General features: G+C 38.2%; 1 protein-coding gene across 1 annotated transcript in view; it reads right to left on the reverse strand.

Annotated features, from left to right (window-relative positions):
* Positions 1-1,233: 1,233 nt before the first annotated feature.
* The window catches only part of LOC150095818 (hatching enzyme 1.2-like), a 71,489-nt gene continuing 60,107 nt past the window's right edge, over positions 1,234-12,615 (reverse strand). The window contains exon 9 of the mRNA XM_090409359.1: positions 1,234-2,516. Within this exon, the coding sequence (XP_090265485.1) occupies positions 2,338-2,516 (179 nt within the window). The 3' untranslated portion in view covers positions 1,234-2,337. The remainder of the gene's footprint in view (positions 2,517-12,615) is intronic.

The raw sequence follows: 12,615 nt of genomic DNA on the forward strand, positions 1-12,615 counted from the left end.
ATTTAAACACCTGCAAAATGCTACTATGAAGAAAGGCCTTGGCGATTCAAATAATTGAAGGCTGAGGCATCACTTTTACAAGACTTCGTTCCTGTTGAAGGCGATGCAACCACAAGCACTCGTAGTTTAATCCTCGAACTTTGCTGTGAAGCCAACGAGCTTCCTCACGAATTAAAAACAGAACCAACTCAGCATCTTGCTGAATCTTTATTTGAAGATCAAATCAAGGAATTGCAACTTTTCCTCATTCAGCGTGTAGTTCAGACTGCCATCACTTGTTCCATCGATCATTCGCTTCCTGCGGGGTGGTTCTTCGCCTAAGCGAGCAAGTCTGAATTGTATCGGGCTTGGTATCGGAAAAGGATTGAACTTCTTGTTAACAAACAGATTAAAAGTATGGAATAGACCAGCTAATATTTTGTTGAAATAACGATTTCCGATTTGTAATTTAATGAAATAAAACGTGGAGACTGAAAACATTTTGGTTCACTGATAATTTACATTTAATAAAATGTGATTGTATGCACCATTTAGCTTTACCTAAATATGAGAAACTGACTTATCCGAAAGCTAAAACCCAATTTGTGTTTTCATTTTTAACGTATATCGTGATGGACTGAATCCGTTTAATAGTAAATGAAAAAAAAAACTATCAAAGAGGGGACGACATTCTGTGTTGAGAGCCTCTTTAATTATAATTTAAGCTGGCGAAATGACTGAAATCTGAGGCTGCTCAATAACAATCCTATCACCAGCTCGGCTACACATCAGTTCTGATTTGTAGCAAATATTTCTAAATTTAGTCGTCTAAGTTAATAAAATCGTCGAGATAACATTTATTATAATCAGCTCGACTATTCTCGCTGTGGGGATGTTCTGCAGACAGAAATATCCCAGAATGGTTGTCATAGAGAAAACGGATGTCTTTTACTTGTGGGAAATGACTTCCCCTCAGAAAAGGTAATTCAAACGAAATATTTAACTTCATTAATGATCTCTTACCGGTAATGGAAACCGCACGCCCGCTAGCACTTTGGGGGCGTGGAGTCTTCTGTTAGGAGTCATGATGTTGCTGGAAAAAGACCTCGTGTGGTCTGCGCAGTAGGATTCCACGTTAAATTTACATTAAATGCCGCTGATTTCAAATCATCTTTGGTGGGTGGGATTTTTCATAAAAATTGCATTGAATGAATGCACCCCAAGATCGCAATCACAATAGAACCCAACTTTAATGTCCATGTTAGTGATTTTCTACATTTTATAGCAGTTCATTTAATACAATCTTTTCTTAATGTAGATGACAGTTTTACAATGCAGGCCTGAATATCATTTGGGTGAAATGAAGCGCAATATTATGAGAGTGATATTTTCAGTAGCAGTCTTAAAGTTTAAAAAGCATTAGAGAACAAAGCTGATTTTATTGTAAAAATGCGCTGAAAAAATAACCCACTTCTTTCCTTAATTAGCAGAGAGGACCATCACATCATCCTCTAATAACAATTTTAAGCGTGTAATTTCGGTAGATTGACAGCTTGTGGGAAATGCAACAGTTAAGAATTAAACGAACACATCACTTAAATGATATTTTTTAAAAGTATTTCTGCAATATTTTGAAGACGAAAGCCATGGCTAATTCTTTAACTGTCCTTTGATGTACATTTATTCTTAAAAATACAACGAGTGCACTTTGAAGTTTTGAACTCGCTTTAATTCATTTCTGAGTTATGTTTTATGGTCATTCGGTTCGTTTCTTAAGTTTTAAAAATGATTTATCCACAATGGTACTGTCTCAGTTAAATTATAAGGTTCATGAAGAGAGCAGAAGTGTGAATGAAGTACTGTGGTTCCACCCTAAATATACATCTTCAAGGTATGTTTTTCAAAATGTTTTTCATTATCTATTATTGATTTAATGTAAGCTTATGAAGTTTGCATAAGTTTTGTAAACTTAGGGTGCTCCTAAACAAAATAAGCTTGCTGTCTTATATTGATTTGAAATTAGAGGAGCTTTAGGCAAAACTTCAGTAATAATATATATATCGTCCAATGCGCCTCTTTTAAATTCTTTGCAATTTTCGGAGAAGAAGCTTTGGGAAGGAATTTTTGTAACATGCTTGACCTGGTAAGTTGCACAGTTTTTCCTCACACACAGAAAAGGGAAATTGACGCAAATATTCAGCATACAGAGCAGGGCATTTCCGAGGTTTATAAGAAATGACTTTTCGTTAGCATATCTCACGAAGATTGAACAGTGGCGTGACTCTAGAATGCAAAAAGATGTTGCTGCCTCAAGAAGTTCCGAACGAGAGGGATACAATAATCTGCAATTACAGAATCTCAGTGGAGAGTTAGGTTGGCAAGGATCTCCTCTGAAATTCGAATCCTTTGAACGATGTGGCGGCACAAATTACAGGAACGTTGACAGTACCGCGCCATGTATTCCTCGTGTTTGATACAGTAGCCAGACAAAGACCATCTGTGGCATTTAGGATGGCTGTCTCGACATTCACTTTTACCTGAAATGAAATTTAAGTATTCTTAAGAAAACAATGCAAATTACTTTTTATAAGCAAACATAGTTTCAGAAATTCATACGCAAGTTTCTTTCTTTTTTTTTCATATAAATTTCATATTAAGTTTCATACGTAAGAATGGTGATTTTCCTGTTCATCGTGTAACTCTAGAATTTGAAGAACTTAAAGCTTATGAAGGCCAGATCGTAAATTTTTCTGTTGACGTCAAATAAGTCCATCGCTTCGTGACATCTGAATTTATTTTAAGTCTGTTTATTCACGCCTGATTTAGTAATACAAATTCATAAAGGATACGTTTTGACTTGTTCTTGGACACTTAATTCCTTCGCTTTAGACTAAACTAATTTTAAGATAAAACGCACACAATTGCCATGAAATAGGAGGTTTGCTTTCTACTGCGACACTGTGTTCACTCCATGCGTCGAACCCTCCCTCCGGCGATGTGCATCGCTTAATGGCTTTTCAACGGATAACATATTCAGAAAACTAAAGTAATCCTTTGAACTTTCTCCTCTGTGTATGAACAAGATGTTTAGACAATTGTTTTGCTCACAATAAACAATAGGGAGGTGGGGGAAAGACGAGATTTTCCTCGAGTGATTTCAGGCCAGCAACATTTCAGAAATCTCTCGCAAAGTGATCTTTAAGTTTCCGCAAGTGCACCTTGCCATACCTACACAAGTTTCTTTAAGCTTCACCCCAGCGGCTACCGCGTTATCAACTCATTTATCAAAGTAAGCGATGTTCCCGGTGTTTGTTTGTTTTTATCTCCCTCGCGTCTTCTCTTTTTGCTCGTAGGCGAATGGAAACCAATCGCTTAGCTCTACTTTTCTTCGTTCATCTTCTGATTTGCGTCTAATCTTATTTTTACTTATCTCCGTTTACATTTTACGGCATTCATTCCAGAAGCGAATACCCAAAGAGGAGAGAGTGCTATACGTCCAAAGCGCACCATTCTTGTGGTTTAAAGTTAAAACGGACATCTGAGATCAGAACAGAAAAACGGAGTCTTCCTCTTAGGTAGTGAAAAGAGCAACGAAATCCTCATAGCAAAAGGCGCGCAAGTATTTCGCACGCGATGTTTAAACATTACAACATAACTGGCATCTTGAATACACTTCTTAAGAAATTATCGCTTGTCGTAACATGGATGATAATCGCTTTTAATTGTGTAATTACGAAAAAATGGCACTCAAAATCCTTGCGATTGGTATTCGCGACACTTCTGTCGCGGATTAACTCAGGCTAATTATCGTCCGATGGCTTGTCTGGATTCCTACTTTTTTGAAAACATTTTCTTTTACTCTGCGAGCAAAGAGATGAGACAACGCGAAAATGAGGGGGATTTCTTAGCAAATTTGTGTAGCATAACAACTGAATGACCACTAAAATAGAGAGCTAACAGACCCTAAAATGGGAGCCTTCGAACGCTGCTCCGTCTCAATTCAACGTACTTCTAATTTTAAAGCAATAAAACTCTCTGCCGCTTCGTTCAGTAAAATATTACTGTGAAGCTGATTGCTCGAATGAACAGGGGTATTGACATACTCCTGCTCGTGTCTAAACCTCCGTGTCAAGGCCAAATATTTAATACTCTCGGGTCATTACTATTAATACTGAAAATATTAATCAGACTTCGGGTATATAAATATTTTGTAAATGCATTTCGTTCTTCTTCGTATGATTCACGCTGCCATTTGATTACGTCTCAGATATTCAACAGGTTCTTCTAATCTGACAACCTTAGCGAATTTTGAAAAGAAATGCTCATCAGTGAACGAGGCAGACGACACAGCTGTACTTTAGGGGTATGCACTAAGATTTAATCAAGCGTCTGACCTCCCGCTAGAATTCGCTATAAGATTTGAGTTTTTCGTCCAGTCAAGTCACAAGAAAACAGCCCAGCGGACTGCTGCTTCGTAGGATTTTTTTCCACACACACAAACGGCGTTTCCTGACACATTTGATGCTTCACAACGAAACGTGTACGCCAAAACATGAAAGGGAATGAAAAAGCAACATATATTAAAAAAAAAAACCGCAACCCTTACCAAAGAGCAGTAGACGTGTCCAGAGCTCTTTCAACGTCCATGCATGAGGAGGGACTGGTCGTTTTAATAATTAACCAGTGCTGTAACCCGCGCCTTTGCAATAAACCGACAGTGTCTTTTGACACGTGAACTTCTGAGACCAGTGGAATCCAATGCATCGAATAGTCCTACTTAGTAATGGATATCACATTCCTTAGAATTATCATCGCGGACATACTTTGTTCCGTGCAGACGGTTGTTATAAACGAAGGAAGCAATTGAGTTTGTTACAGCGAGAGTTAAGAGGCGGGCGGGCACAATGTCATTATCGCAGTAGCACTTAAGTCGTGCTGCCATTCAATTAACAGTCAAATTCGTATTGCAAAAATAATTGGCGATTACACGCATTACATTTTAGCAGAAAAAAGACCGAAATGACTGGTTATGGCAAAAGCGATAAAACGCTTTCATTGCAATCGAAAAATGCTCCTACATTTACCATTTTGATATTAATCGTACAAAACCAGTTACATCGTACACTGCTTGGAAAGAAGTCAACGAACACCATATAGTGAGGAACAAAGAGCCACGGCTCCCACCTTAATAAGAGGTGGGACCTCCTTTCGCTGCGATGACCGCATCAAGCTTGCAGGGAATATTTTCCACAAGTGTACGATTGCGGTCAGTGAGAAAGTTTGGACCATTCTTCCAGGACCTCCTTGTATACTTAAAGGAAGACTGGTCCAAAATTCCCATTGATTGCTATCGCACGCTTGTGGAAAATATTCCCCGTACGCTTGCTGCAATCATCGCATGTTGTGCGCCTAGGTTCGTTCTGAATGTGTTTGTGCAGATTCATGTTCCAGCTGATTCCCCGAAGTCTGGATTCAACATGTCGACCTACGAATGGCTGTTTTTACAATTCCATCGTAGCACCCTACGGTCACGTTCTGTGAGTGTAGTGGGTCGTTTACTGCGGATAGCACTTGCAGTTGACTCCCTGCGCTTTCGTCTCAGTATAGTGTCACTGATGTTGACCTAGGATGGCCCAGTTTGTCAACAATTTTCCGAACAGATAGGCCTACAACATGGCACCCTATCACAAAGCCTGTTTCAAACTCCATCAGTTTCCTTCTCTCAACCATCTCATTCGGACGCGTTGCACTGACTTGGAAGCATCATATTTTTCCAATGTATACCGACTGCAAACACGTGACACCTTACATGGCACGTGATGCACCTTGCCCATGGGATGAGGCGGGGTGTCCATTGACTTATTTCCAAGCAGTGTACTATTTTTAAATCTTATTTCTCCTCTCATTCTATTTAGCCAATTGTTCCACTAAACTCAATATATTTAGCGTTCTAGAGTTTAAGGCGTACACTTTAATAATTAACGTTTTTAGTTAACAAGAACCACCGAAGCCGAATATGACAAGAAATATATGCAGATGCTATTAGATAAAGATTGTTACTGGTGATTATTGATATTTAGTATAATTAAATGTTGGCATTTTTCTATTCAAGTGATTTAATTGATAATGTATTCATATTTTATCATTAAAATAAGAAATAAATGACCGCAATGTACACATTGCGGTCTTTTATTTCACTAGCGCTTACAACGAATTGGTGGTCTCTAAACGCTAGTTTTTATTTATTTTTTTTTTATTAAAGTACTTGTGGTTTGCTAAATTCTGGTGTAATTTTGGGCTTTTTCCCTAACAAGTATTTCCAGCTCCGAACTTCAATCAGCTGTTATTTGATTGTCACACACTACCACGCGGTGGTTATACACATGTACTCTATCCCAGGTTATTGATTCCTGATCCTAGTTTTGGATAAACCATTCCAATGTATGCACCGAAAGCTTCTCCAAGTAAGGAGATCGACATTTGGATCCGTGGTGTCACACGGTGGTTATTGATTTAAGCGACAGTGAAGAATGCGGAGTGAATAAATTTTTCCGTTATATTCGCGAGTATCGAAATGAGCAAAACGGTTCCGAACCGTAGTTAAAATCGTATGGCAAAATGACTCTCGCATCTAATATAGTAGCATACCGATGTTTCCTGTGACATCTTTTAGTGGATTTAGTGTGAATTTACTTCGGGAAATAAAATGCTACTCGTACTAAAGATTAAATATTTAATATACGGAATGAAACAATAATTAAAAACTGTATTAGTATTGATATCGAAATTTTTTTGAACTCAAAATTTCGAGTTCATAAAAAAATTCTATTAGTCCAGGTTTCGAATCAGCATGTTTCTGTCGTGATCGATTGTGCGATGGATGAATATGAAGGAGGTGCTCCATCTGCTGTTCGCATCATCTTTCAATTGTGATATATGATCTGAAAGCAATGTCGTATTATTTATTTCTGCTGTGAGATAGGATTTCCTCAAGGTTTTCCTCGATGTATTACTGCGCACATGCAACGCTGAAGAAAGTTTTTTTTTTAAGTGCACATTTTAAGCGTAAAAGGAGGAAATTTTGGAACAGACTTACCTACTGAAATGGTTTCTTTGGAGGTAGTTTCTCCTTTCTTAATACTCAAACTCTCTTTGTGCTCTTCCATCATTATTAGAAAGCGTTTTAAAACTTACTGTAAAGCTTTAAAAGGATGCATGTTTCGAAACATGAAATGTTAAATGAAAAATCTCACTTTGCACTTGAAAGAGCAGCCGCTCGAGATGACAGGAAAAAGCATCGCTGATCTTCATCACGGAATAATACTTTCCACATCTATTAATTTTAGATTGCGGCTATGCTTTCAAGTCGTTGCAGGTTTCCTATTCGAGTGACTCATAATTGAGGGACAACAAAGGAAGATTAGCTCTTCATCTAATTAATGAAACGAGGCAGGCGACCTACTAAAAGCCATTCGGAATTGCAAATTAGCTCGATGTTTTCCTATACGCTAACAAAATGGAAATTATTTTCTTAGCAGGAAGCTCATTTAAACAACAATAATATCATTTTTACAATCTTTTCCACGGAGAAGGCAAGTTTCAATTCGGACGTTGCTACTAAAATTTTCGGGATTATCAAGTATTTAATGAGAGTTAATTAGGAATGTGAACTCTCTCAAGCGAAGGCGCATTACTTGAGTATTTTGTTTTCTGTACGCGTTGAAAGAAAACCCTGTTCGTCTCGTGTCCAGCTTATTGGATGCGTTGCTTAAGAGCAGCTGCTTTAACACTCGAAACAGGACCAGAACGTCGGAATAGAAATGTATGAAGAAGTGAAAGCATTCCCAATGTGGTGTATGCTAGTCGATGAAGAATCGACCCGTCCAGCAGTTGAAATGTGTCCGAAACGCATCCTTTTCTCGAATATCCTGTTTCGCTTAATCTCGCAGAAGCGCAGTTCGATGGAAATTCGTGACTGACCAACTCCCGAAGTTAGCAAAGTCATTCTCGTTCTCCTCTAACCCCACCCCTCTTGACTAGTGACTGCAATCCTTATCCTGCTGGAATAACATTTATCGGATATAGAAACTGTTCATGAAGGGATGAATCTGCTGCAATATACTATGACCGCGTAACAGCTCCAATTGGGAACTGTCGGACCAGGTCATTTTGTTTTTTGTGTGTGGCGTCTGCATTAATTTGCATACTACACTCGCAGATATTGACAGGAGTTGAACTGGGCGAAGTCACCTGCTGTTATATCGTCATCCACAATACGGTCAGACCTGCTGTGATCTTCGATCTAATCTCTGGAGAACTACTACTGTTCTTGGTTGTCATTTGATTGATCGATCTTCTTTGGACTGCACGATTCTTGTGACCCTGCATTGACCTCTTACATAAACAAGGTGTGTGTGTAGTTAGACAACCAATTGGCAAAATGCGCTTTTGACTGTTGACCTATTCTCAACATTTTGAATCAATAATTGCAAGCAACGTTTTCAAATCTGAACCCATGATGAGATTTAATGTTCACTCTATTTTTCAGTTTGTTTCTTTTTGTATTATAATGCTGATAATAAAAAGATGTTAATTTTTGCAGTCCAATCCAGCCAACATTTCAGTGTGACAGTAGATGTAGCAACATTTGTTGTATTGTATTGTATTGATCTCTACGATGAGACGACAGCAAATTTAATTCATTCGAATTGCCTTAACTTATTATTATTATTATTAAGAAATACCTCTAGCAAGTCAGGGACTCATCGAGGGAGGCCGCATACTACCGCACCAGCTCTCATACTTATTCTTGATTTCATTTACACTGCTTGCTCTCACAACATCCAATGGCAATCCGTTTCAATCACTATTAGAGAAAAATCTAGCCCTTACCCCTTTTAAGCGGCATTCATTGTAAGCTTCCAAGGATGTCCTCTTGTCCTTTCCCCCAGCCTCTATCAGTTGAAATCCTGCATGACCCTTTCAGAAGTTTGTAAGTCTTAATCATATCATCCATCTTTCTCCTGTTTGCTAGTGTCTGCAGTCTACAAATTCTCAATCTCTCTCTCTCTTCATAATCACTATTCCACAATCCAGATATCATTTTCTCTCTCTCTCTCTCTCTCTCTCTCTCTCTCTCTCTCTACTGTATCAGAATCACAACGAAAACCAGAAGACCGCACCTGCGTGCATTAGCCCAAGTGAGGTCTTATCAAGGCCTTGTAAAGAGACGAAATGACATCTTTGTCTTCACATGTGAACGTCCGTTTCAGCATTGAAATTATCGTTTGAGTTGTATTTGCAATCTTTCCTACATGGCCTCGAACTTCAACTTCCTATCTGCTGACACTCTAAGATCCATAGCCTGGTCAGTTTCTTCTAGCCTAATCCCACCAATGTAATACGAAATTTGATATCTAATCATGCCGAAGTGAATGACTTTACATTTACTGACATTGAACTGACACCCATTTTCCCATGCCCAAAATTTCAGCCTATTGAAATCATTCTTCAAGTACTGTATATCAGCAGCATTCTTGATTACCCTACCTATCTTTGCATCATCAACAAATAGCTGCATGTCGCTTGTCAAATCCTTCCCAATATCATTAATGTACAGATCGCATAACAGTGGACCAAGCACCGATCCTTGTGGTACACCATTTATTATCTTAAATCTTGCAGACTCAGATTCCCCGTATACCACTTTTTGATGTGTCAGTCAGCTGTCCTCTTATCCATGCTAATATTCTATAACCCAAATCCATTTCCTCCAAATTATGCAGAATCTCTAAAGTTTTCCAAAATCGTCACCACCACTCTTGAGATACTAACTGGTCGATAGTTGGATAGATCGGTCTTTACACCACCCCTTGTGCAATGGAGTTTCTTTCTTTCTTTTATCATTCTTTCACCTCTTGCGGAATCTTCCCTGTTCTAATACTTATTGAGCAGCCTGATCAAAGGAATAGCCAGTTTAGCTGAACACTCTTTTTTTTTTAGCACGTGTGCTAAAAGAGTGTTCAGCTCTTTTAGCACACGTTTTAGCCCCCCCCCTCCCAGAAGCTTGCTGTGCGAGAACATCAGGACAGCAATTTTCGTGATGCCAGCATGAGTTCCATTCTTGCTTCGAACGTTACCTCGCTCGCTTCCTGTATTCAATTATTTTTAGTGCATTACATCTACAGGGATGATTGTTACAAATGCATCTTAAACACAGAAACGTACAACATCTAAAAAAATTAAAAACAATGTAGACTAATAAAAAAAATGTTCGCTAAGTGATTTTAAGATGAAGCGGGCATTACGAATAGCACAGTCCGTAGCAGAGAGTTCTCGATGTTGAGCTGTTAGGGGAAACCTTCAAAACAGCATGAAATCGAAATAATTTAAAACTCGATTAAACTGTCAAAAGTTTTAAGTGAATTTTGTAATCAATATGAAGGAAGAAGTCAGATTTATGAAACCCGGAACTACTAGGAAAGGAAATGGGGAAAAATACGAATTATTAATGCTCAGAAGAAGTCGATCTTCTTATACAGCGCTCGAGCTTTCATTTATTCCCTCGATTAAAATGAGAATTCAAATAAATCGCGTGTAAAATCGAGGGATGTCCAACATTCGAGTTTCCCGAATGGCCGCATTTTCTGTTCGAAGAAGGTTTCACACGGGATTAAAAAATCTTTCGGCTCGTGCTGATAGCGTTTGGTTTACACACAAAAGACATTCGTTTCTTATTGCACGTGCAGACTTCATTCGTAATAATTCTAAACGGACTGAATCGCAGAGCTTTTCTCTTAATCGCTGACTGAATTTTTTGAAGGCTTTTTGATATTGGACTTTGGTGCGTGTGATTTTCCCTTTTATGCTGAAAAAGTCAGAAGTGGCGTTCAAATATCTTTAAAAGGCAAAACGTCTCCTTATTTTCGCGAAGTTGATTGGACACGTTTTGTATCGTAATTTCTGAAAGCAGCTCCTATTCCGATAGACGGACCGAGTGGGTGTTTAATATTTCTCGATTTTCCTTTTAAGAATCTCAGCGGGTGTTGACACCGGAAATCTTTTTATTTTAAGACGTTTATTCATCAGTAATCAAGCAGCGTAACAGTTCTAGTTTCCAACCAAACTTCTTGAGGCACCATTAGCCTCGAGAAGCCGAACAGCGCTTTAATGAAGCTGCTCCACAAAAGCAGATGTTAAAAACGCTGCTGCTTGTTCATCGTAAATGAAATATGTATGAGAATTGTCACGTGCTATTTTAATATGCGCTTCGTCAAAATACTCGGGTCTGGATTAGTGAGAAAATGCTTACAGAAGTCACAACTGTCTAGTTTTATTCGTTTACGAATAAACTTAGAACTGTGGATTCACAGTTTCATAACACATCTGTCGGTATCACATTTTATTAAAATATCTAATTTCTTTCATTTTTTGATTTATTGAATCAATTATATCCCCGTGCGCAAGATAAGACTCAGCAATGCTTATCAGGAGGAGGAGGTCGGAGTCCATTACTGCTAGTTCATGCTGGGGAAAAAGTCATCTTTTGTGAAAAAGTTTAAATATAAAAATTTCACCTTAGATTTGCTATATGAACTTTTTTCTGGGTTTTGTTTACTTTAGTTAAAAATCGCGGATAACTAAGCGACATGTTTCGAAATCATAACTGCATTTGTTCATGTTATCAATCTTTCAAACATTTTGACATTTTTAAGGCAACGCATTTAGGAAAACACTCGGTAATCTTTGCGTAAATTTTCTCCAAATCGTTCGGATTGTTGTTGATTCAGGAACTAAAGCATCATCTTATTACGCATCTTCATTAGAGACGTTACATCAAACGGAAACGAATAAATTGCCTGGTAAGAGTAAATGTGTTCCTTTCTGTGTCCACTTATTCTGAAGCTTATTGCCGAATTAACTGCGCCCAGAAGTGAAGTATAATTGTAGAACTCGTTTCGAAATAGCTAAGAAACACGATAAAAAAGAAAAACAACAGCAATAATAAAATCATAACGTTAAGCAGCGAATGAGTGGAGCCACTTTAGCTCAGACGTCAACGATATTGTCCTTTGGAAAGGCCTCGGTTCGAGGTCCTGTACGAAAGCGAAGAACCGTTTATGAAAGCTTTTCATCTGAAGGCGACTTAAAGGTGTTTTTTTTTTTTTGTTTTAGTAAAAAAAATGGATCATCATCCAATTCAGAACCTAACCCTACTTTTTCTATGTGATCTGAGTCTCGCATAACGCGATTTACATAACGCGCCATAAGTGGATAATCAAGCAATTCTTGCTTGATTATCCACCTATTACTAGACGAGCTGCAACAACATCTTTCTTCTACATGTTCAGTTGCAAGGATGCTGTATGAATAAGAAAACGTTTTTTTGCTTTCTCGTGTACGTGGACACCGTATTGCCAGCATCAGTTTGAAATAAACTGATGCTGAACAGATAACCCTCGTATAACGCGGATGTTAGGGTCCATAGAAAGGCGCGTTATGCGAGACTCAGATCACACAGAAAAAGTAGGATTAGGTTCCGAAATAGTTTTTTTTAAAGATTTTAAACAATGACATATCCAACAAAAATATATGTTATTTAATTCAATGAATTCATGAAAGTTAAGACAACATTAA

This window comes from Typopeltis vanoorti, chromosome 19, assembly GCF_054136105.1.
Source record: "Typopeltis vanoorti isolate ZY-2024b chromosome 19, IOZ_Tvanoo_1.0, whole genome shotgun sequence".
NCBI classification, from domain to species: Eukaryota; Metazoa; Arthropoda; class Arachnida; order Uropygi; family Thelyphonidae; genus Typopeltis; species Typopeltis vanoorti.